The sequence below is a fragment of the Hordeum vulgare genome, chromosome 7H (assembly GCF_904849725.1).
Source record: "Hordeum vulgare subsp. vulgare chromosome 7H, MorexV3_pseudomolecules_assembly, whole genome shotgun sequence".
Classification (NCBI taxonomy): Eukaryota; Viridiplantae; Streptophyta; class Magnoliopsida; order Poales; family Poaceae; genus Hordeum; species Hordeum vulgare.
The window spans coordinates 590068009-590093144 of NC_058524.1; the positions used below are offsets into that span (position 1 = coordinate 590068009).

General features: G+C 48.6%; 4 protein-coding genes across 6 annotated transcripts; 1 reads left to right on the plus strand and 3 right to left on the minus strand.

The window, feature by feature from the left end:
• Positions 1-688: 688 nt before the first annotated feature.
• On the minus strand, positions 689-4420 carry LOC123412118 (exosome complex component RRP45A-like). Of its 3 annotated transcripts, none has more exons than XM_045105062.1 (9): positions 4203-4420; positions 3881-4090; positions 3684-3779; positions 3469-3583; positions 3187-3267; positions 2907-3095; positions 1499-1767; positions 1351-1406; positions 689-1048 (listed from the first exon to the last, which is right to left on the minus strand). In XM_045105062.1, the coding sequence occupies exons 1-9, from the start codon at positions 4328-4330 to the stop codon at positions 846-848; spliced, it is 1347 nt and encodes a 448-aa protein (XP_044960997.1). In that variant the 5' UTR covers positions 4331-4420; the 3' UTR covers positions 689-845. The 3 variants fall into 3 exon arrangements, with proteins under 3 accessions (XP_044960997.1, XP_044960998.1, XP_044960999.1); XM_045105064.1 differs by having other exon boundaries at positions 875-1048; positions 1602-1767; XM_045105063.1 differs by lacking the exon at positions 1351-1406 and having other exon boundaries at positions 1602-1767.
• A 610-nt stretch (positions 4421-5030) lies between these two features.
• LOC123412121 lies at positions 5031-12319 on the minus strand. The gene is made up of 2 exons (XM_045105067.1): positions 12230-12319; positions 5031-5437 (listed from the first exon to the last, which is right to left on the minus strand). Exons 1-2 carry the CDS (start codon positions 12280-12282, stop codon positions 5182-5184), a joined length of 309 nt encoding a protein of 102 aa, XP_044961002.1. The 5' UTR covers positions 12283-12319; the 3' UTR covers positions 5031-5181.
• Positions 12320-12700: 381 nt separating this feature from the next.
• Positions 12701-19772, plus strand: LOC123412119. Its single transcript, XM_045105065.1, has 6 exons — positions 12701-12806; positions 16896-17023; positions 17801-17970; positions 18070-18147; positions 18917-19061; positions 19156-19772. Exons 1-6 carry the CDS (start codon positions 12701-12703, stop codon positions 19561-19563), a joined length of 1035 nt encoding a protein of 344 aa, XP_044961000.1. The 3' UTR covers positions 19564-19772.
• Positions 19773-19857: 85 nt separating this feature from the next.
• LOC123412120 lies at positions 19858-20554 on the minus strand. The gene has a single exon (XM_045105066.1). It carries the CDS (start codon positions 20487-20489, stop codon positions 20097-20099), a length of 393 nt encoding a protein of 130 aa, XP_044961001.1. The 5' UTR covers positions 20490-20554; the 3' UTR covers positions 19858-20096.
• Positions 20555-25136: the final 4582 nt, after the last annotated feature.

A 25136-nucleotide genomic window follows, 5' to 3' on the forward strand; every position in this document is an offset into this window, starting at 1 on the left:
CTAGTATAAATTTGTATGAAGCTTGAGACAATTATTTTGGAACGGAGGGAGTATATAAATGTGGCTGGTACTTGGGTTCCGTATTATCAGTTGTGTTGAAGTAGACGTACATGAAAGTAAAATATAGAGTTCCAACAGACCAACATATTTTAGTTTGGCATTTCATTATGTTCATCATGTCTCACAGACAAGCGAGACAAAATGAAGGAGCAAACACAGAGAGGTTAGTTTATTCCGTGTACAGGGCAGAAAAAAAATATTGTTTTCCCCTAAAATTCTACAATTGCTTATATAATCAAACATTAACATATATCCCATCCATTTCAATATATGGCATCTTTTTACCAAAAATCACATGGTTAATATACTGTCTTTGTGATACAAAAACAAATCAAAAGTAAACACTTTTGGAATTAATCTGTTATACACCATTTCATGTCACATAAAGCATGTATTACCAGAAGGATGGTCATAATTGTACATCAAAGGTTGTACTGGGCCAAGTGGCTGCGAGACCACTTGTTTGCGTCCGTCCGTCCGTCCCCGCCCCCCCCCCCCCCCCCCCCCCCCCCCCCCCCCGCCCCCCAAGACCAGTTCTTTTCTTTTCTTTTCGACTGGAGCTTTTGCATAAGTGGCTGGAGATGGGCTCCTAGACGGAACGGCAAGGCACAATCGGAAACTATAGGAATGGCATAGCAAAAGATAGCTCTATTACTCGTTGTTTAAAATCTACTGTAATAATGTACCACTGTAGCACGTGCACCATCATCAAGAAAATAAGAAAGCTAGCTAACTCTGTCTGCAACCAACCATCATGCAGTTAAGACCTGTAGGCTACAGTCAATCTAACTCTTGCCATGTTGTTTCTTCTTCCTTTTATGTTTTGGTTTGACAGCATCTATTAGACTCTCCGCTGATCTGCTTTCCTTGACCTCATCCGACTCTCCAGCACTTCCAGAATTTGATACAATTTTCACCTCTGGATTAGATTCAGTCAACATTGGCTCGGCGTCCTCATGCTTTTCGTCATTTGCTACAGCTGGTGGATCTGCATATTGCAAGGAAATTTTCCAGAGTTCAGAAGGATGTGTATGCATGTCATAACAAAGAATCGTTCTTGTCCAGTTAAGAGAACAAAAAATCCAGAATTAGTTAACTCAGCCGAAGCATGCTTATCATACGGAACACATGTTTCAGCACTTTTAGTATATCATATTTCATGGCTAGTGAGGATTAGAACTGAAAACTGAAGCTTGGACCCACTGTCTGGAAATTCATTATAGGTAGTAAGCACTCAGATCATGCAATTAGACAAAAATGAAAATAACTGGCAAACACAATTCACAGTACCAGGCAACCGAGAGATTTTGAGGGAGCTTAATGAAACTCCTTTGGAGTATGGACCCCTACATTGCAAAAATCAGGATAGTTGGCAAAACTTATATCAAGCGACTATTTAATGCTCGGATTTAGAGAAGTGCAGCACTCCAGTAGCTACCAATTTGATGGGACACCAATGAACATGGATGTTTGTTTGTGTTTAACAGTTCGGTCTGCAGTCAAGGGTGAAACCATTTTTGTATTTTGATGGTCGTAATCACCTTCACTTATCTGCTGACCATCATTGAGTGCCTTCGAGGTTTGGTTTTCCAATGCACCATGTGTGCTCTCCTTCATAGTGACATCAGGAACGTTAACTTCTTTAGCCACTGATGCTGGAGTTCGCTTTACTTTCTGCAATGCCTTTTCAGTAGTGTACTGATCAACCTGGACAAAAAGGAATAACATGGGTTTTGATCCTTAGAATGACATGCATATCTGATCATTAAAATAGAACAAAGTTCAGAAAATCACATGATTACTATGCACCAGGCTCATTCAAAGAGTACTAAATATATGTTGTCGAAGTTCCATTAATAAGGGACTTTGAGCAGTGCATATGTTTTACGGCCCAATTTTAGAAAACCCAGTAAGTCAGCTCCTCCATCCTTTCCCATTCTCATTCTGCCTCCCTTTGCTCCAACTATGCAAGCGCCGCAGAACAGGAGATAATGACTGTGCCGCCACATGTACTTTCTTGCTCATCGGTGGCTTCTGCCCCTATCTCCTTTGCTTGAATCTTGCTGGCGGACAGAGTCCCCATCTTTCTCCCTGCCCAGAGCTTCTTTCTTGTTGGCAGCGACCTTCCTTCATCCCCACCTGGATCTCCTTCGTCGCCAGTGGCCATCATTCCCATCTCCCTCCCTGCCCATATCACAGCCGTATCTGCCCAGTGCCCGGTATCCCAGCCTATCGCTATTTGTTTTACTTCGTTTATTAAACCAGAAACAACAACAACAACAAAGCCTTTAGTCCCAAACAAGTTGGGGTAGGCTGGTTTATTAAATCAGAAAAGACACGCCTAGGCTCTAAGGCGGTAGCAAAACAAGCAAAACGCTTAGCGCTTGATGCGGTTAATGTGTACAGAATTGCGCTTAAGCGTGCACTTTGGTCAGAAAGGTGGCAAAACATGCAATTAACGCCTAGCCCTTTTTATAACTTTCAAAAAGGATACTTGGGGATACATGTATCCCACGTATCCCTGTATTCCGTACGTACTGCACAGGATCACAACCGATGTTGCCATATCGGTGCTTTCTAATTGCCATGTGCCTGACCAGCACAATGTCAACTTTCCATTCCTATCATCGTTTTGTTACCCTTTTCAAGTTAGATACGGGTTTCAGTATGAAACTTAATGGGTTGATTAAATACTTTACATGTCAGAGTGGTTAACCACAAATCCATAATTATAGAGTTTATGAACCTCATTCCCAGTTCACAACCCCTGCTATAGTTTCATATTTCATAAAACATTAAAGCAGATACCAAATTGTAACGCCATATAGTGATACAGCTTGACTTGCCTTGGTCGTTATTTTGCTTGTTATATCAGCAGCTTTAACCGAAGCAATCCTTAAACACTGCATGATAACACTTGACATGACACCCTCTCCACCAGCTTTCTGAATGGCACAGACATCACCATTCGAGTTGATTGTAGCTGTCATCCTTCCTCCCATAACAGCTTCTTCCTTGTATGTTGGATCGATAACCTACATGCAAAAAATTCAGCCAAATATTGTTGTCAGAAGATAAGAGCAACATGATAATTGCTATGGCACGCCTTCATATTTTGAAATATACCATGATATTACCGTCACCAAAATATGCAAAGGTTACAGCTATGGGGAGATGATGAATTGTTAGGGGAAGTGGATCCATGACCTGTGAAATACATTAAAGGTGAAAACATAAGATAAATTTCATGGCAGTGTAAATGACAGGACCAGCATGTGATAGTTATTAACAGGGTTGTGTTTGTGATACATATTACAGGAAGCTCTGTAAGTCATATAAATTTGCTACTTCTCATTATAGCGACACAACAAATTGGAGAATATACAATATAACACCTTATATAGGTACCTCAGGGTCATGTACTGTGACTTGCTGACCATCATCCCCACCAACCGTGCATTCAGGCCTCCGGAATGTAGACAAAGCTGCCAATGCAGCGATGTTAGCTGCATCAATGAGATTCCTGAGAGATACATCCATACCATTCCACGCGGTTAGCACTCTACCCAGAAGCATTCACTCACTAATTACATTACATCAGTAGGCAATGTACAACCCATTACCCCCCATTGTCCAGAATGTGAAGGTCGACGCGCAGCGACCAGACATGCTTCCCGGCAACAACACACAAGGATTCCATATCCACGGCTCTGCTCTCCCTGCAACAACGCACCGACCAGAAATGAATCCTGATTAAACTCCACAGTTAAACTCTCTGGCAAATAGAAATACTACTACCAAACAGCCATCCAGAGACCACCTTAGGCCACGATCGATGACACGGCCCAGCTCAATCGCCGCTTCCCCGGGTCGTCCCGGCTCAAAGGCAGGATCGGCCATGGGGGAGAACTCGGTGAAAATGGCCAGCGTGCCCTCGTTCGGCCTGTCCTTGTACGGCTGGACTAGTTGGGCGGTCACATAGCCCATCACACACGTCTCGCCTAGCAGCACCTCCGCCGAGCCATCCTCCCTGCAGATTTCAGCAGCGACCTCAGCCAGACATTGACGCGCGCGCGAGCAGAGGAGCTCCCTGAGCTCAAACCGTCGGTCGGAGAAGGGGGAGGGGATCGAGTCTGAGGTACCTGCCGAAGGAGATTGTGAGCTTGCGGAAGTCGAAGGGGCGGCGGCCGTCGACTCGGAGGTCCGACTGGAGGGCCTGCTCGATGAACTCCCGCTCGTTCACCGTCGGGCGCCACCGCTGGTCCATCATCTCGTCGCTCGCCGGCGGCGGGGGCTAGGGTTTTAGACGCGGCCGAGGCGGGGTGTGGTGAGAGCTTGTGTTTTTTCTTCTCTACTTTTTTTTCTGAGGGAAAATTTGTAACATTCGTTGTGTTTTTGAGCGGCTTGGGCCGGTGCGGGCTGCGGCCTAGCTGGTACGAGGACGCCCTGAGCTCCTACGTAGGCTGGATTCAGTAACGGCCCAAATACCACATAATTCATATGATATTATGTTCATATTTCGATAATATATTCTTACAAATATTGTTGAATCAAATTTAAATATTAAGGAATGTTTGTATTCTCAAAATATTATATGTGAAAATAAAAATACTCATTGTGTAATTGAAAATGCTCGTCGTGAATTTCAAATTATTCACTGTGTACTTTTAAAAATATTCGTGAGCGTAAAATACTATATATGGAAAGAAGAAAGAAAGAAAGAACCTGGAAGAAACGAAAGAAAAAGAAAATGGACAAAAGAAAACTGAAGTAAAAAAAAAAGGAAAACCTAGAAGAAAAAAAGATAAAGCACACCCTTAAAACCTGGAAAGGACAAAAAAGGAAAGAAAATCAGATTCACGAGCGGTAATGGGCCCTGACCCATTATCCTAAATATCTGCATAATATTCTCGATTAAATCGCTAGTCCAACATAATCACCTGTCATCGACCCCAGGAACACATAAGGGATTTAGATGGCCTTTCAATTGTCATCTTTACTAACACTGATCATTGCTTCAATACATATTATTTGGAAATAGGAAGAACAACAATGTTTCCAAAGGATCATGACTATTAAACTCAGGAAATTCATCAAAGAAAACCCACAGTAGGACACATTTCACTTATCCACATTGGTAAATGAATCAGTCAAGCTTTCACCCTCTACTGAAGCATTTGTTGCAAGGTTCTGCGCTTCTAAAAGCTTCATCTGCCGCTCAGCATGCTCCCTCTCACACTGGCTAATGCCCATGATGATGTCAAGCATAGTTCCAGTAGTGCCAAAGAACACGAGCGGAGCGAAGGACTTCCTCTTTATGCCCACAGGAATGGCAAGGAGAGCACCAGCAACAGAGAAGACCCAAGTTCCGAGGGCACTGCATGCGCATGCAAAACTGTATCAGCATAACATGTTCCAAGCAAAACTGTTGCCTCAAGAGCTGCTGGTTATAGCCTATCCTTTTCTAGACATATATATGCAAAGTTTACAAAACTACACATACCATTTATTGGTGCTGACTTTAAGTACACGGTAAGTTCACCATCTCACATATTCCAAGCAAAGTCTACAAATCTACAGCGCATGTTCACTGGACTTTCAACTGAACACTGTTTACACAATTCATTATTCTAACATGGCCGTGCACATTGTTATGACCGGTACAACGTACCAACGGAGGAGGCCTAATGGGCAGGGTTAATTAGGGGCTTAGCCCAAGTTATCTTACCTATATTAAAGTCCAAGTTATATTAGAGTCCAAGTTAGAATCCAAATTATCTAGGGTTTAGTGGAGGCTGTCCTCCTTTATAAACACAATGTACCCCTTCGATATTAATCAGACAATAAACAGTATATTCTGTTGTCGTCTCCAGATGAGGGCCCCAAACCCTATCCGTCTCTCTCTCTCTCTCACGCCGCGACGGCGCCCCGCCGCCGGCGTCCCCAACCTCGCAGCCCGCACTTCCACCCCTACAACCTACGTCCGAGACCTGGTAGAACCCTAGCCTCTACCAACTTGGTATCAGGTAGCTTGGGTTCGATGAGTTTGTCGGACCTTCCCACCACCACCGCCGCCGCCACCACCGCCTCCCCCGCCGCCGCCGCACCACTCAACGCCGCCGGCCACCTTAGGTCCGGCCGCCTCCGGTCCCGCGGCCCTGGCGGCCGAACCCGCCCCCATCCTCTCCCCGGCGGAGATGTCCTCGGCAATCCGCGACCTCAACCTGGCGGTCTCGAACCTCCGGACTCTCCTCCAGGCTCCGTACGCAACCCCGCCACCACCGCCTCCGCCGGCGGCGCCCTTCGCGCCACCGCCCCCGGCGACTGTCGTGCCCCAGGGCCTGCCGATCACCCAGGTCCGGTGGCCGCCGTCGCCGTCCCCGCTACCGACGTGGATGGACACGCCGACCTACACGACGGCGCCACTACAGCCGACGGTGTTGCAGCCACCCGCCTCCACCTTCGGGGGGTTCGGCGGGTACACTGATCCGTACGCCGGGAGCTCCGTGGTGCCGCAACACTCTCCTTCCGCCGCGCTGGGCCGTCACGAGGGCACCTACGCGGCCTCGCCACACGTGCAACAGCCACCCCGCTTCACCAAGCTGGAGTTCGCCACCTACGACGGCACCGTCGACCCCCTGAACTGGCTCAATCAGTGCGACCTGTTTTTCAGGGGGCAGCGGACCATGGCGTCCGACCGCACGTGGATCGCCTCCTACCACCTCCGTGGCGCCGCCCAGACTTGGTACTACGCCCTCGAGCAGGACGAGGGCGGGATGCCTTCATGGGAGCGCTTTCGCGACCTGTGTCTCCTCCGGTTCGGCCCCCCCATACGTGGGAGCCACTTGGCCGAGCTCGGTCGCCTTCCCTTCACCACCTCGGTGCAGGACTTCGCCGACCGCTTCCAGACGTTGGCCTGCCATGCGCCTGACGTCACGGCTCGCCAACGCGCCGAGCTCTTCGTCGGCGGCCTTCCCGACCACATCCGCATCGACGTCGAGATGCGCGACCCCCAGGACCTGCAGACGGCCATGTATTACGCACGCGCGTACGAGCAGCGCGCCAACGCCCTGCAGCAGGCGTTCCCGGGCCGCGGCACGCGTTCCCCGACCCGCCCCGCCCTGCCGGCCGCTACGGCGGCTGCCCCCGCGCTGACACGCACCTTCCGACGCTTGAAGTCGGCCGAGCAGCTTGAGCGGCGCCGCAAGGGCCTGTGCTTCAACTGCGACGAGTCGTATGCGCCGGGTCATACGTGCGCCCGCCTGTTCTACTTGGAGACCGTCGACGACGCGGAGGTGGAGGCCCTCACCGCGGAGCTCGACGCCACCACACTCTCCGAGGCCGGCGTCACGACCTACGGGCCGGTCGACGCGACCGCCTTCGTCGTCTCCCTTCATGCCATGGCTGGCATCAAGACGGCAAAGACGATGCTGCTTCCGGTGACGATCAACGGGGAGCGTCTAACCGCGCTCGTGGACACGAGTTCGACGCACAACTTCCTGTCCGGGGACGCCCTGCGTCGCCTCGCACTCCAACCGACGGGCTCGGAGAAGTTCAACGTCACCGTCGCCAACGGGGACCGCCTTGCTTGCCAGGGGGTGGCGCGGCAGGTTCCCGTCCTCATCGGCGACGAGCCGTTCTCCATCGACTGCGTCGGCATCGACCTGAGCTGCTACGACTTCATCCTCGGCATCGACTTCCTGTCCACTCTCGGCCCCATCCTTTGGGACCTCGATGTGCTGTCCCTCATCTTCTGGCGCGAGGGCGGCCGTCGCGTTCAGTGAACAGGCATCGGCGGCTCCGGCGCCGTGACTCCACAGCTCCAGTTGATGGCGTCCGCACTGGACGAGGCGCATCCCCTCCTGGCCGACCTCGTGCAGCAGCACAGCGACATCTTCGACGAGCCACAGGGCCTCCCTCCCGTGCGGCCCTGTGACCACCGCATCCACCTGCTGCCGGACACGGCACCTGTAGCCGTGCGTCCGTACCGGTACCCTCAGCTGCAGAAAGACGAGCTCGAGCGTCAGGTGGCGGTCATGCTCGCGCAGGGCATCATCCGGATTTCGACATCGCCGTTCTCCGCCCCGGTGCTCCTTGTGCGCAAGTCCGACGGCACATGGCGCTTCTGCATCGACTACCGCGCCCTCAACGCCCTGACGTCCAAGGACAAGTTCCCCATCCCCGTCGTGGATGAGCTCTTGCACGAGCTACACGGAGCACGCTTCTTCACCAAGCTCGACCTTCGCTTGGGCTACCATCAGGTGCACATGCACCCTGACGGCATCGAGAATACGGCGTTCCGCACTCACCATGGCCACTTCGAGTTCCTGGTGATGCCGTTCGGCCTCTCCAACGCGCCGGCGACCTTCCAGGCCCTGATGAACGACGTGCTCAGCCCATACTTGCGCCGCTTTGTGCTTGTTTTCTTTGATGACATTCTCATCTACAGTGCATCTTGGGCGGAGCATCTACAACATGTGGCCATCATCTTCAACGAGCTTCGAGCGCATCGTCTTCACCTCAAGCGCTCGTTCGGCACGACCTCCGTCGCGTACCTGGGGCACGTCATCTCGGCGGACGGGGTAGCGATGGACGCGGACAAGGTCGCCGCCGTCGCCGCGTGGCCGATCCCGCGGTCACTGCGGGCGCTCCGCGGCTTCTTGGGCCTCGCCGGCTACTACCAGAAGTACATCCGGGACTTCGGCCTCATCGCCGCGCCACTGACGCGTCTCCTTCGACGCGACGCCTTCTCCTGGGACCAGGAGGCGACTACGGCATTCGAGGCTCTCCAGCGGGCGCTCACGACGAGACCCGTCCTCCAGATGCCGGACTTTGATATGCCCTTCATCGTGGATTGCGACGCCTCTGGCATCGGCTTCGGCGCCGTCCTTCACCAGGGCGAGGGACCGCTCGCCTTCTTCAGTCGCCCCTTCGCCGCTCGCCATCACAAGCTCGCGGCCTACGAGCGCGAGCTTATTGGGCTGGTTCAGGCGGTACGCCACTGGCGGCCTTATCTTTGGGGCCGGTCATTCCGTGTGCGCACGGACCACTACAGTCTCAAGTTCTTGCTGGACCAGCGCCTCTCCACAGTTCCGCAACACCAATGGATCAGCAAGCTCTTTGGCTTCGACTTCACCGTTGAGTACCGCCCCAGCCGTCTCAACACGGTCGCCGACGCCTTGTTCCGCTGCGACACTGAGGATGTCGCGGAGGACGTCGCCATGGCTAGCACTATCATGTGCATTCGCTCCGGGCCATCTTTCGCCTTCATCAACGACATTCGCCGGGCAACTTCGACGGCCGTGGACGCCCAGGGCCTGCGCCAGCGCCTTGACGCCGGCGAGCTGGACGCGCCCTGGCGCTTGGACGAGGGGCTACTCCTACATGGCCGCCGCATCTTCGTGCCCGACCATGGCGACCTGCGCCAACAGGTCCTGACCTTGGCGCACTCTGCAGGGCACGAGGGCGTGCAGAAGACTCTCCATCGTCTCCGTGCTGATTTTTACATCCCCGGTGATGGCGCGATGGTCCGCAACTGGGTGCGGTCGTGCGTGACGTGCCAGCGGAACAAGACAGAGACACTACGACCCGCGGGTCTACTGCAGCAGCTGGACGTACCCTCCCAAGTGTGGACGGATATTTCCATGGACTTCATCGAGGGCCTTCCCAAGGTGGGCGGCAAGTCCGTCATCCTCACGGTGGTTGACCGCTTCTCCAAGTACGCACACTTCATCGCCCTGGGTCATCCATATACAGCCGCCTCCGTGGCGCGGGCCTTCTTCGACGGCATCGTCCGCCTCCACGGTTTTCCGTCGTCCATCGTCAGCGATCGTGATCCCGTGTTCACGGGACATGTCTGGCGGGATCTCTTTCGACTGGCGGGCGTGAAGCTCCGCATGAGCACGGCGTTCCACCCTCAGACAGACGGCCAATCTGAGGTGGTCAACAAGGTGATCGCCATGTACCTGCGCTGTGTTACTGGTGATCGTCCACGAGCTTGGGTGGACTGGTTGGCGTGGGCGGAGTACTGCTACAACACCTCCTATCACTCCGCCCTGCGCACCACGCCTTTCGAGGTGGTCTACGGGCGCCCACCTCCGGCGATGCTCCCTTACGAGCCTGGGACGGCTCGGTCCGAGACGGCGGGCGACTTACTCTGCACCCGCGACGACATTCTGGCTGAGGCACGCCAGCGTCTTCTCCAAGCACAGCAGCTGGCTCGGAAGTACTACGATGCTCATCATCGCGAGGCGGAGTTCGCGGTGGGCGATTGGGTGTGGTTGCGCCTCCTCCACAGGACCACGCAGTCTCTGGACCCGCGCTCCAAGCGCAAATTGGGACCTCGCTACGCCGGTCCCTTTCGTATGCTGGAGCGTGTCGGCACACTCGCATACCGCGTGGAGCTGCCAGCTGGTTCTCGCCTCCACGACGTCTTCCATGTCGGCTTACTGAAGGCCTACCGCGGGGACCCTCCTGCAGCGACACTGGCCCTTCCTCCTACTTCGGATGGCCGCCTCCTTCCAACTTCCGCACAGGTGGTGAAGGTGCTACAGGCTCAGCAACGTCGCGGCGTCTGGCATGTCTTGGTACAATGGACCGGCCTGCCAGAGGAGGAAGCGACTTGGGAGAAGCTCGACGATTTCCGCCAGCAGTTTCCAGATGTTCAGCTCGAGGACGAGCTGTTTGAGAAGGCGGGGAGAGATGTTATGACTGGTACAACGTACCAACGGAGGAGGCCCAATGGGCAGGGTTAATTACGGGCTTAGCCCAAGTTATCTTACCTATCTTAGAAGTCCAAGTTATATTAGAGTCCAACTTAGAGTCCAAGTTATCTAGGGTTTAGTGGAGGCTGTCCTCCTTTATAAACACATGTACCCCTTCGATATTAATCAGACAATAAACAGTATATTCTGTTGTCGTCTCCCTCAGGAGACGAGAGCCCCAAACCCTAGCCGTCTCTCTCTCTCTCACGCCGCGACGGCGCCCCGCCGCCGGCGCCGGCGCCCCCAACCTCGCAGCCCGCACTTCCACCCCTACAACCTACGTCCGAAACCTGGTAGAACCCTAGCCTCTACCACACATCCTATAGCATAAGACCATATGCCGGTGCACATCTCACAGAGAGAATGTACCAGAAAATCTCATTGATGATTAAGAAATATGACAGTAGAGTAACTGGGGGCATGGTGTGCTTAATGCCCAAATCACATCTATGAGTATACTATGGGAAAAAGATGCATCATTGTATCATACTATGTCTATAAGTTCAGATTTCATGAATCTGATACCATTTCTGATTTTGCAGTATTTTGTGACCTTATAGCATGGATCAAGAAATAGTGAAATACTATCCTAAAAACAGGGAACTAGACATAATGCAACTGTTAAATCCAAGCCACGCAGGAAAATGTGTGAAATGGGGCTTGTGCCATTCCAACGTCTCTACCTATCAAAGGAAATACATAAAAGAGAGTGGGGAATTCCTGGCGTTCAAGCATTTCAACAAACACTTAGCGGTTATAGCCCATCCTTTTCTAGACATATATCTGCAGTCTACAAATCCAAACATACCATTTATTGGTGCTAACCTTAGCATACGGTAAGTTCATCATCTCACATATTCCAAGCAAAGTCTACAAATCCACAGCCCATGCTCAAGGCACTTTTAACTGCACACTGTTAACACAATTCATTATTATTCTAATATAGCCGTGAACATCCCGAATATATAGCATGTGACCATACGCCAGTGCACTTCTCACAGGATGTACCCAAAAAAAGGGTGATGGTTGAGGAATATGGCAGTAGAGCAACTGAAGGCATAGTGCGCCTAATGCCCAAATCACATTCACATCCATGAGTTACTCTCGGGAAAAGGTTACATCGTACCATGTCCATAAGCTGAGGTTTCGTGAATGCGACACCATTTCTGATTCTACAGTATGTTGTGACATCATAGCATGGATCAAGAAACCCTGACGTCTCTGCCCCTCAAACAGAAAAAACAGAAGAGCGTGGAATTGCTGCCGTTGGAGCATTTCAACGAACACCTAGCGGGCGCCCGCGAATCCCACACCTAGACAGGCACCACAGCGATCGTGACCGAAGCGGCAGCAAGAATCACAAGGCAGGAGGCAGGGGGGGAGGGAGGGAGAGCCGGGTGACTAACTTGGCGACGGTGCAGTCCTCGAGGTGCTTCTCGCCGCTGCCGACCCGGTCCATTGCTCGCTAGCGGCGGGGCCCGCTGTCGTGACGCGGCGGCGGATCGGCCTGCGTACGACCGGGCGGTGGACGGAGGAGGCGTGCTGGGGGTACGGAGGACGGAGGTGGCCGGATCTCGGAGAAGGGTCGGGGGCTGCCGCGGCGGAGGGTGGAGGGAGAAGGGTCGGGGGCTCGAGGACGGGAGGGAGGAAGGAGGAGGCCGAACCGTTTTCTTCTTTCTGGTATCGGGCCGCGGGCCTAGCTCCCGATTCCCCGCCCCCACCGGCTTCATCTCCGCCGCCACCGCTTCCCCCCCTGGCGCCGCCCCGCCGCCTCTCACCGTCGGTTCCTCCTGCTCCTCCCCCGACGGCCGCAGCGCCCACCCAGCACCGCCTGCCCTCGACCTAGCCCTCCCCGGTTCCGAAGGGTTTGACAGGCGATGGAGAAGGGGAAGTCGGTGGTCGCGGAGCTCGCGGCGTCGTTCAGCGGCGTCCAGGTCACGCCCCGCCGGAAGCCCGCGAGCACGCCGCCAGCGGCCAACTTATGTGAGCTCCCTTTTTCTTTTCCCTGTGATCCATGATTTCCTTAAATCATGTGTTCTATGTGCCGTCAGTCATGGTTGCGTACCATTCATTGGTTTATAATAAAGCGCGCGCTTAGGGTCTGCATAATCAGAGTTCCTGCTAGCTTTTTTCTTTTCCTTTTGAAATTGTGCTATCTTTCTTTTAGAGATGGGATGTTTCTGCTTTCTAGCGCTGAGTATGGGATTTTTTTTAAATAAGAGGGGTCTCCCCCCGCCCCAACTTTAGTCAAGCCAAGGCAAAGCACAACCAAGTTTTAGCAGCTCTCGGCAACAGCGAGAGATAGTTGTCAGTCTGTCACAGATACATACGATGGGCACTAGAAGGTCTACCCAGAGGAAATTAAAGTTATTACATGCCATGCTGAGAGGGAGGAGCAACAAAGATATAACATGAAGGCTTCAAAACACACACTCCCTCCAGCAATATAGGCTACCAAGCTATCCTAAGCAGTTCCCCTCTCCGCCGATCCAGCAGCCTTATGCACCGGAGAAGAAGAGCACCCTGGGCCTCTCAACACAAGATTTTCCATTGCCTGATCATGTCCCCCACCAAATCCAGGACACGGCGCATACTTCGCCACTTCCTCCCCTGAAAGACAAAGTCATTTCGCAACAACCATAAGCTCCACAAAGTGGCAGAAGTCACTAAATTATCTGCCTCACGAGGTTTCCCTTTTTTCCAGGAAATAGCCAAGTAAGAAAAGCCAGAAGGCACATGTATACCACACACATCAGCAATAATCAGCCAGGTCTCATGGGCAATAACACAATAAAATAACAGGTGTTGAATTGATTCAGGATTAGAACAAAAAACACAAGTACCATCATCAACATGCCTTCTCTTGGCTAAATTATCCCTAGTCAAACATTCGTTGTAGAAGGCAAGCCAAAGGAAAACATGGATGTTGGGAGGGACTTTGATTTTCCAGATGGAATTTTTAATATCAGAAGACACCCCTCCAAAGTTGATCATTTTGTAAAAAGATTTAACTGTATACTTGCCAGAAGGTTCCAATGTCCAAATGGGACAATCAGCCGAATCAGAAAGAATGTATATGTACTAACCAAGTTAGACAGGGCATACCATCTTCCCAACAGATAATCATCAACACACCTCCTAAAAGTTAGCTGAAGGTTTTCACCATCCCAGACCTGGGCAAGGGAGGCATCTTGCTGCTGGCAAATTGAGAAAAGGTCCCAAAAGAGAGTTTTCAGAGAGCAATCTCCATACCATATGTCATGCCAGAAGGCAATATTCCTTCCATTGCCAGGAGACCACTTCTAGAATATTTTTGCAGCCCCTAAGGCCCAAGTGACACTCTTCCAAAAAGGAGAGCCCACACCAGGTTTAGGCCAAAAAATATTTGGTTTATCAATACCATATTTATAGCCTAAGATTTTTTTCCAGTCCTTATCTACACCATCATAGTATCTTTTACCCCAAGAGGCCAGCCAACAAGTCCATGTTGAACTCCCTAAAATTAGGGACTCCCATACCCCCAAATTCTTTCCTCCTGGAGATCAGACCCCAATTAGCTAGATGGTATTTATGGACCTCCCTCATGTTTCCCCAAAAGAAATAGGACATTTGAGAGGTGATGTCATCAATGGTCCATTTAGGAAATTGCATAATAGACATAAGATAGGTGGGAATACTAGCAATACAGGTAGTAAGAAGAATTAATTTGCCTCTATAAGAGAGATACCTACCCAGCAATATTCTTAATAATCCTATCAATAATAGGCTGCAGGTCTTCCCTCAGTTTTTTTAAAGGAAGGGGTACCCCTAAATACTTAAAGGGGAAATCCCCAAATTGGCAGCAGGAAATCTGTGCAAAATCCTTAGTTATATCCTCCTCCACATTCAAAGTATGCAAGTCACTTTTATGAAAGTTAATTTTCAATCCAGACAACTTCTTAAAACATGTGAGAATCCATTTCAAATTCCTAGCATACTCCAGTGAGTCTTTTAAAACAAGATGGTATCATCAGCATATTGCAAACTGATGATCCCACCAGTTATCACTTGAGGAAGCAGACCAGCAATCGGACCATGACTAGATGCCTTAGAAAGCATCTTAGTAAAAACATCAGCAACTAAATTAGTATCATCAAGTCTAACTTGAAAAGTCCCCTGATGCAAAGTACTATAAATTCAACCAACCCACTTCTCACCAAAGCCCCTAGAAAGGAGCATCTCTCTGAGGAAATCTCAACTAACTCTATCATAAGTTTTCTCATAGTCAAGCTTCAAAACTATCCCGCCTTCACCAGATTTATGGACCTCATGAATAACTTCATGGGCCATCACCACACTTTCCAGGATAAATCTCCCTTTTATGAAAGCAGTTTGATTCAAGGATATGAGTTTGTCACACAGGGGAGAAGCCCCGGTAGTCATAGCCTTAGAAAAAATCTTAACCGCACAATTACTAAGACTGATAGGTCTAAAGTTTGCCATCTCCCTGGCTTGAGGGACTTTGGGGATAAGAGTGATAAGAGCAAAATTAAGCCTCTGGATATCCAAAGAGCCCTCCTCAAAGTCCCTAACCATCCACATAAAGTCAGATTTAATAAGATCCCAGAATTTTTGATAGAAAAGAAAAGACAATCCAACAGGACCAGGGGCTCCACAAGCATAGGAGCTCATGATGGCCTACTTAATTTCCTCCTCAGAAAAGGGTCTTTCAAGATTACATTTGTCTGATTCAGAAACCAGGTCTCCCTCAGCCCAAAAGTTAGGATCCAAATGGATATCAGGTTTGGGTTCAAAGGCAAACAGATATTTATAAAAATCAGTAGCAACTCTCAGCGTATCCTGAGTTTCAGTAACCACCCCATCAGGCCCAACCAACTCCGAGAGATGATTTTTCCCATGTCTATGATTAGCTAAAGCATGGAAGTAGGCATTGTTGCGATCACCTTCCAAAAAATTTCTATCTCTAGACCTCTGCGAGAGGGCAGTTTCCTCCTTCCAAATCTCTTCCAACTCTTTTTTTAACTCTTTCATCCTATCAAAATCCACAACTGACAATTGTTGGGATTCAGATAGAACATCTAGAATGTCATATTCCATAAGGAGGGCTTTTTTCCTTTTTCTTATAGCTCTCAGTATTAATACTTCAGCCTTTCAGCTTTTTCCTAAGGACCCTGGTTTTGACCATCCAGTTATCAGCAGAGCTGGAAGATGCAGAAATAGAATTCCAGGCATCATTGACAACCTGTTCAAAACCAGGTTGGGACAATCACCACTTCTCAAAACGAAACATCTTAGGGCTGGAAATTTTCCTAGCCCCAGTATCTAGAACCAGAGGAGTGTGATCACTACCAACCCTGGGGAGGGCAGTAAGAGAGGATAAAGGATAATGGGCATCCCAGTCCACAGAAGTGAACACCCTATCTAGTAAAGCAAAAATAGGTGACCCCTGATTATTGGACCAAGTGAACTTCCTGTTAGAGACAGAAATCTCCATAAGCCCCCATCTATTGATCCAGCCATTGAACAAGAAGGTATTTTGTTGATTCAGTAAACCATTGCTTTTATCTTGGTCTCCCCTAACCAAGTTAAAATCTCCACAACATATAATAGGATAAGAAGCAGATTCAAGGATATCATGTAGTTCAGCAATGAAATCCATCTTAAATTCAGGGTGAGCATGGGATGTTTATGTTAATTGCTCAGCCTGGGATAGGAAAATAGACCGTGAGCTCTCTGAGGTGGTAAAACAGATGAGGGCATTGGTCTCCAGGGAAGGTGCAATGGATGTGGTTCAAGATTCAGTTCGACTGTTCCATTATTAATGGCGTCTAGGTGGAATGCTTAATAAGTTTCATCTTGCAGCAAGCAACAAGAACTGCAGGACTCACTTGTTTCTAGGTACTAGAGTGCATGCGCTTGCAAGTTCCAACAAGTTAATTTCGGGGTTGAGTTAATTCATTGATGTTGACTTTCATCCGGTGGCATATAGATTGGAACAACTGAGTTCTGTTTCTTGTTATTTTAGAATTTACTGTGGATTTGATGATAGATTTTAAATTTGAACTAATTCAGATTCTCCCATGAAGAAGGCCAGGCCTCGGAAATTGGTCAGTCTGTGCATTGGCGTCCTTGGTCAGCATCTTGAAGATATTATCAATGATATTTCTGAATTTACTGAGTTATTTCCACCCCACATAAAGGTATCTATTTACATCTGTGGTCTTCATTTTGACCCTAATGCCAAATACACTATGTACTCCAGATCTATAATTACTTAAATAGCTAAGTTCATTTTTTACTTCTAGTTGAAACCCAGTAAATTGAGAAAGTGAGCCATTGGGGAATATATGTTGTTCGTCTAGGTAGTTTTAGACTTATAATCAAACAAAAACTATGAAAAGTAGGAGGAACAATGTATGTATTCTTGAAGGAGAGCATCAGAATGGGGGCTTGATTCCATGACTTCAACCACAAGAACCTTGTGCCTGCCAGTACTATTAGGTTACATACTTCCCCCTGTTATTCCTTATGGACGGTGGTTTGAAATGCCGATTTCTTCTGCTACATAGTAAAGTCTCTTTCTGCTTTATTTGTAACACTTCAGACACGGAAATGTATTTAAGCAACACTGAAAATCTATACTTCGCTTTCTATGCATGATGTGGAATCATGAATCTTGATGAGGTAAATAGCACAGAAGACATACACCTTGAAATTAGGAACTTTAGAAGCGAAGACAGCAAGATTCAACTATTGGGCAACAGTTAGGGAAAGATTGTTTGATGAGTTTTTTTTTTGTGACTTGCTTATAGAATACTCATGTCTGATGTTCAGTTGAAGTGCCAATTTAGGTATTAGTGAAATATTGATGGTATATTTACTGCATATCGTGTTACTTTCTTCAACACACTGTTATTATTATCTGCTCATACCTATACATGTAAGATGTAACAGTAATAGTTAATTGTATGATACAGTTGGCAATTCTGTCTATCGCAAGGAGGAGGAGATTACTGAATGACGATGTTCTGGTTTCTCTTGTTGATAGCTCCTGGAAGATCCTAGATATATCTGGGTCTGAGGTTACTGACGTTGGCCTGGCTACTGTGGCACATACTTGTAGTAACTTATGGGCAGTTGATATTAGGTAAGCTTTGGTGCTATGTGTCAGCTATTATTTTGTGAAAGCTAAACAGACAGTCCGGTTTGTGGTTGCATTATATTCATGACAAATCTTCCTTTGCAGTCGCTGTGAAAAAATAACTGTTGCTGCCGTTTCAGAAATTATATGCCACTGCCCATCCCTGGAGATATTAAGATGCGGGTATGACCTCCAATTAAATGCATCTACAAGCTTAGGGTTACTTTATACTTCCTCCGTTCCTAAATATAAGTCTTTTTAGGGATTTCACTAGGGGATTACATACGGAGCAAATTGAGTGTATCTACACTCTAAATTATGTCTATATACATCCGTATGTAGTTCCCTAGTGCAAACTCTAAAAAGACTTATATTTAGGAATGGAGGGAGTAGTTTATAGCGCTGTTTTACTTATATCATCTAGTTGCTTGTGATTGCCATGTGTTTTGCCTCAATTCTTTGTGAATAAGTCAAGTGTGTGGGTGCACTGATCAATTCCTACCTGTAAGGTTGTAACATCGTTGAATTCAGCGGTCCCATGAAACTTGCAAGTGCAGGGCTTTTAGATTTCGAGTGTTGGAGTTGCTGAAGTCAAATTTATGCAATTAGGAACTTAAAATTAGCTTGTTCTTCATATGTAACTGACAATCAGCAAATGGAAAAATGATTCATTTGATTTGGTGTCAATTGTCAATATGTAAGTACATTGTCATGCACCATGTGTGCTCTCTGTAAACATTCGAGTTACTGAAATGAAATGTGCAGTTTGGAATTGAAAAATAGATTGTCGTACATGCTTAACTAGTTCAAACCCTGGAAGGAAGTTGTTATTTGCTCTTTCTCTCTCTCTCTCCCTACCTTGTCCCTGCTGGCGATTATTGCGGCTTTCAATTTGACTGCATAGTATTCCATGTAGCAGGATATGAAAACGGCTTAAATCCCTTTATTGCAGAGGTTGTCCAAGAAGCGAATTCACTGCCCGTGGGTGTGTCAATCTCCTGAAACCCAAACTGAATACCCTTGAAGAGGACTCATGGGAGGAGCTCGAAGCAGTTGATTTCGGCAGTGGCGCGCAATCTTTAAGATGGCTAGTTTGGGTAAGCATGCAAGTTCTCTCATCTCCGAACAATGAATTTTGCATTTCACAATCAAGTAATGTGACCCTTATGTTTCATCTTTTGTGTCTTATAGCCCAAGATAGGTGAGAACTCAAAGGAAATTCTCGCCGCAGAGTGTCCTCGTGTTATCGTCAACCCGAAGCCATCACTCCTTGACCTCGGTGGATCCAAGACCCCAAGTGAAGCATTGGCAAGCGTACCACTGGATCATTCAGTGGTACAAGACATTGATCCAAAAACATGGGCAGTTTCTGCCGCTCCTCGAAGAGCCGTTGCTGCTCCACCTCGTCCAAATGCTCCTCCTGAAATACCGATCGCGGAGAGGTTCAGGCTAGCGTATGTGGAAAGGGACGCAAGGCTGGCACCAAAGAGGGCCAGGAGGGAGAGGCAGCACCGACGCCGTGCAGAAAGGGATTACTTGATGAATGATATCGACGCCAAGTCTGTCGCCCTTGCGAGTAAATACCTAAGCAAGGGCTAGTGATGACTGTTCTTGTGTTGTTTTGGGGTGTTGTATGTATTAGTGGTTGTCTAAATACAATGGAAGAAATGCCCGCAAAAAAAAAAGTACTTACTGTGCAATGAAAGAAATGTCGGGTTGTGTAAGAAAGGAACAGTTGCATCCCATCAGGAGCACGGTGGAGGCATCGATGCATCCAACTAAATGAAAACTGAAGCAGTTTTGCATGAGCTTTGTGCTTGCCATGTTTAATTGTTTGTACATATGCTTGATGGACCATTTTTGGTAGAGCAATCAGGGATGCAGATCCAAACATTACAGAAGATTCTTTTTTTTACATAAAAGATTACGCAGATATTTTCTACCCCCAAAGGTTGCACTTCCTACATCTGAAAAGGAAGGCTGCAGTTCCTAAAAAGAAAGAGAAGCATCTACACAGATCTAACGAAGCCTTGGACAGCAGCTGAGCGGCACAGCAGTTGGTCTTCTGTACGCAGTATCCAGCTCCGACTGCGCCGCCGCGAACGCAACCCGCAGAAGAATCGACCGACGTATCAGTGGGCGGCGAGGAGCTCGGACGGCGCGGCGGCGAACGCGCCGAGGAAGGCCTCCAGGGCGCCCGGGGACATTGGAGGCGGGGGCAGGAAAACGACGCCGCGGGCGGCGGCGAGCTTCTTCCGGAGCGGGTACCGCATGCCGCCCCGCGCCCCACCGAAGAAGAAGTGGGGTACGGCGCCCGCCGCCGGCGCGGGCGACGGGGGAGCGGGCGAGGGGGAGGAGGGCGGGAGGAGGCGCGCGGAGGCCGCGGAGCGGAGGGAGCGCGCGACGATCTTGGAGTCGCGGAGCCTGGCGAGCGCGCCGGGGCGGAGGAAGCGGCCGTGGTGCTCGTGGTCGCAGCGCGACGAGGGGGAGGAGCGCAGGCGGCGGTCCGCTGCCGGGTGCGCCATGCGCGAGGGCGGGGGTGGATCTGGATTGGAGGTCGCGGTCGGGGGGATTCGTGGATCGGAGCGGGGCTTGGGGGTGTGGAGGGAGGTTGAGCGAGAGGGGAGGGGATATATTGGGGTTTGGTGGAGGGAAAACGGGGCGGGAAGAGGGTGCGAGGGGAAATTGGAAGAGGATGGAGGGAGGTGTCACGCGGTGGCAACTCACAAGCGGGAGGGACACTTGTCCACAGTCCACTGCTGTCCATTATCATGCCAACTCACTCACGCACGGGCACGCCATCGCCCCATGAGGCCAAGTCCAACGCGCGAACCTTTCTTGTTCGTTCGTATCCGTTTGGACGGACAGTTGACACGGCCCAACATGTGGCCGCATTCCCAATGTTGTTCGTTTGGCGTTCGGTGAGCTTCATTTCCGAAGCAGACATCTGCTCTGCTCGGTTTGCGTCCACACCACACCAACGTCCAACGGACGGGCACACGCTTGCGAATCGTCCATCTTGGGACGCGTGGCAACCGTCCACCTAACTTTTAATGCACACACGCGGCAGGCCCTCGCTGTCAGCCACACATCGTGCGACCGTCGTCTTCTTAAATTGGAAGTCGTGCACTGGTCACTCCACGCTTTTTACTTCCTCACCGTCTTGCCTCCTCGAACCCCGACAAGTAAACCCTATCCTGTTGGAAATATGTCCTAGATGCAATAATAAATCGGTTATTATAACATTTCATTGTTCATGATAATCGTTTATTATCCATGCTAGAATTGTATTGATTGGAAACTCAAATACATGTGTAAATACATAGACAACACACTGTCCCTAGTGAGCCTCTAGTTGACTAGCTCGTTGATCAAAGATGGTTAAGGTTTCCTGACCATAGACAAGTGTTCTCACTTGATAACGAGATCACATCGTTAGGAGAATGATGTGATGGACATGACCCAAAACTATGAACGTAGCATATGATCGTGTCAGTTTATTGCTATTGTTTTCTGCATGTCAATGTATATGTTCCTATGACCATCAAATCATGCAACTCCCGGACACCGGAGGAATACCTTGTGGGTTATCAAACGTCGCATCGTAAGTGGGTGACTATAAATGTGCTCTACAGGTATCTCCAAAGGTGACTGTTGGGTTGGCATGGATCAAGACTGAGATTTGTCACTTCATGTGACGGAGAGGTATCTCGGGGCCCACTCGGTAATACAACATCACAACTAGCTTTGCAAGCAATGTGACTAAGTAGGTAGTTACGGGATCTTGTATTACGAAACGAGTAAAGAGACATGCCGGTAATGAGATTGAACTAGGTATGGAGATACCGACGATCGAATCTCGGGCAAGTAACATACCGAAGGACAAAGGGAACAACATACGGGATTAACTGAATCCTTGACATAGAGGTTCAAACGATAGAGATCTTCATAGAATATGTGGGAGCCAATATGGACATCCAGGTCCCGCTATTGGTTATTGACCGGAAGGTGTCTCAAGTCATGTCTGCATAGTTCTCGAACCCGTAGGGTCTGCACACTTAAGGTTTGGTGACGTTTCGGTATAGTTGAGCTTTAGGTGTTGGTGACCGAAGGTTGTTCGGAGTCCCGGACGAGATCTCGGACGTCACAAGGAGCTCCGGAATGGTCCAGAAACTACAGGAATCATCTTCTTTGTCATCAGTCATCACAGACGGCAAAGAGGTCCACACATACGGCAAAGAGCTTTGCCGTCTGCCACGTGTCGGTAAAGATTCTGCGTCAGCCTACGACGGCATTATAGCTTCTTTGCCGTCAGCCTACACTAAGCAGACGGCAAAGAGCTTTGCCGTCAGTGTCAGACACTGAGCAGTCGGCAAAGAGTTTGAGACGGCAGCCGACAGGCGCCGCATCCGTTAGGGCTAACGGAGGCTTTGTCGTGTGCTTCCCTCCGCATCTTTGTCGCCTGCTTCCCTCCGCATCTTTGCCGTCTGCCTCCCTACCGCTTTGCCGCCAGCCTTCCGAGGCAGCGGACGGCAAAGAGCCCATATGGCCAGCTGCTGCTGCCTAGGTTGCACAGTTGGGTGCCACGTGGCACCTTTGTCGTCGGCTCGCTGATGGCAAAGGCCTTTGCCATCAGCTGGCAGACGACAAAGAGCCCAAAATGGGAATAACAAAGTCATAAGAAGAAGAAGAAGAACATATATATGACAAATAAGCTAAATTGAAGAAGACAGAGAAGAAGCAATAAGAGAATAAGGAGAAGAAAAACAAGAATAAGGAGGAGGAGGAGGAGGAGAAGGAGAAGGAGAAGGAGGAGAAGAGGAGAAGAAGGAGGAGGAGGAGGAGGAGGAGGAGGAGAAGAAGGAGAAGAAGGAGAGAGAAGAAGAAGGAGGAGAGAAGAAGGAGAAGAAGGAGGGCTCCTTCTCCCCCTCCCCCTTATCCTTCTTCTTCTCTTCTTCTTCTTCTTCTTCTTCTTCTTCCTTCTTTTCATTTTTCCTCTTTCTTCTTCTTCTCCTCTTCTTCTTCTTCTCCTCCTCCTCCTCTTCTCCTCTTCTTCCTCCTCCTCCTCTTCTTCTTCCTCTTATTTCTATTTCTATTTTTCTTTATCCTAATAGGCCATTTTGGAGCTCCTTCTCCTTCTTCTCCTCCTTCTCCTTCTTCTCTTCTTCTCCTCCTCCTATTTCTTCTCCTTCTCCTTCTCTTTTTTTTCTCTTCTTCTTTTTCTTCTTCCTTTTCATTTCTCCTCTTCTCCTCTTCTTGGAGCTAAATGAACTAACTATGTCTTTTTGGAGCTAAACGGGCTAATTATGTCATTTAGGAGAGACCTTGGCTAATTATGTCATTTAGGAGAGAACTTAGCTAATTATGTCATTTAGGACAGAACTTAGAGAAGGAGGAGAGAAGAAGGAGCAGAAGAATGAGAAGAAGGAGGGAGAAGAAGAAGGAGGAGAGAAGAAGGAGAAGAAGGAGAAGGAGGGCTCCTTCTCCTCCTGCTCCTTCTCCTTCTTCTTCTCTTCTTCTTCTCTTCTTCTCTTCTTCTTCTCTTCTTCTTCTTCTTCCTTCTTTTCATTTTTCCTCTTTCTTCTTCTTCTCCTCTTCTTCTTCTTCTCCTCCTCCTCCTCCTCTTCTCCTCTTCTTCCTCCTCCTCTTCTTCTTCTTCTTCCTCTTATTTCTATTTCTATTTTTCTTTATCCTCTTCTTCTACTTATTCTTCTTTTCTTCTTTTTTCTCTTCTTCTCCTTATTTTTTTCTTCTTCGCTTCTTTTCTTAGGCCTTATTATGTCATTTAGGAGAGAACTTAGCTAAGTATAGGTCATTTTTTTATTAAATAGGCCATTTTGGAGCTAACTAATCTAATTATGTCATTTTGGAGGATAATTAGCTAAGTTGTGAGCTAACCAAGGTTCTTATAATGTTTTTACCCTAACTAAGCTAATTATGTCATTTTGGAGGATAATTAGCTAAGTATGTATTTGTTGGGGGAAAATAAGCTAAATTGAAGAAGAAATAGAAGAAGCAAGAAGAGAAGAAGGAGAAGAAAAAGAAGAAGGAGAAGGAGGAGGAGAAGAAGGAGAAGGAGAAGAAGGAGGGAGAAGAAGGAGGGCTCCTTCAATTCTCCTCCTCCTTCTCCTTCTTCTCTTATTCTTCTCTTCTTCTTCTTCTTCTTCTTCCTTGTTTTCATTTTTTCTCTTTCTTCTCCTCTTCTTCTCCTCCTCCTCCTTGAAAGTTCGTTATATCGACTAGAGGGGGGTGAATAGGAGATTTTTAGAATTTCATCACTGAGGAAATTCCTTTTGAGAAAATTCCTCACAGATGACTAACTTACAGCGGAAACAGTAAAGGATCAGAAGTGCAAAGTTTCACAACAGCAGTTTTTCAGAGTGAAGAATGTGAAAACAGATTGCACTGTGAGGAGGCACGCAGAATACAGATGAGGATTAACTGACGTGAAGAATTTGGAGTTGAGGAAATTCAGAGAAAGTCTTCAGCAAATTCTTCAAACAGTCGCAGTGAAAGTCATCAACACATAATACGAGGAAAGTAAGGAGTTGAGGAATTAGAACCCGTTTCTCAGTGAAGACAGTCGTTGATGACCCAGTTCCAACTGCTGTGACAGTGGTACATCTGGTTTGGAGCGGCTTGGTATTGAAACCAAAGGACACACAGTCCCGGGACACACAGTCCCTACCGTGTTCTCCTTGAGCTAAGGACACATAGTCCTCGCCCAACACTCGTGGTAAGTCTTCAGGGTAGACTTCCAAACCCTCACAAACTTGGTCACCCGGCGATCGACAATTGACTGCTGGAAAGCTCTAGACCATGACGCCTAACCGTCTGGAGGATGCACAGTCCTCAAAGGTAAAAGGCTTCAGTCCCACACATGAACAACTTCTTCAGTGATGCTCAATCACTAGGTTTGGTTTGTGGTTTCGGTGTATGGTGTATTTCCTCACTGATGAATTACTCTCGAAGACTCTAAGAAATTGGGTTGCTATTATGAAAAAGTCAGTTTCTAATGGAGCAGCCAACCATCTAATGGTTGTGGGGGGTGGCTATTTATAGCCTGGGAGCATCCCGACATGATTTGACACTATTGCCCTTAAATAATATGACCGTTGGAGTGGATAAGACCAATGACTTGGCGTGGCTATCGAAACGGTCGGAACCCTCAA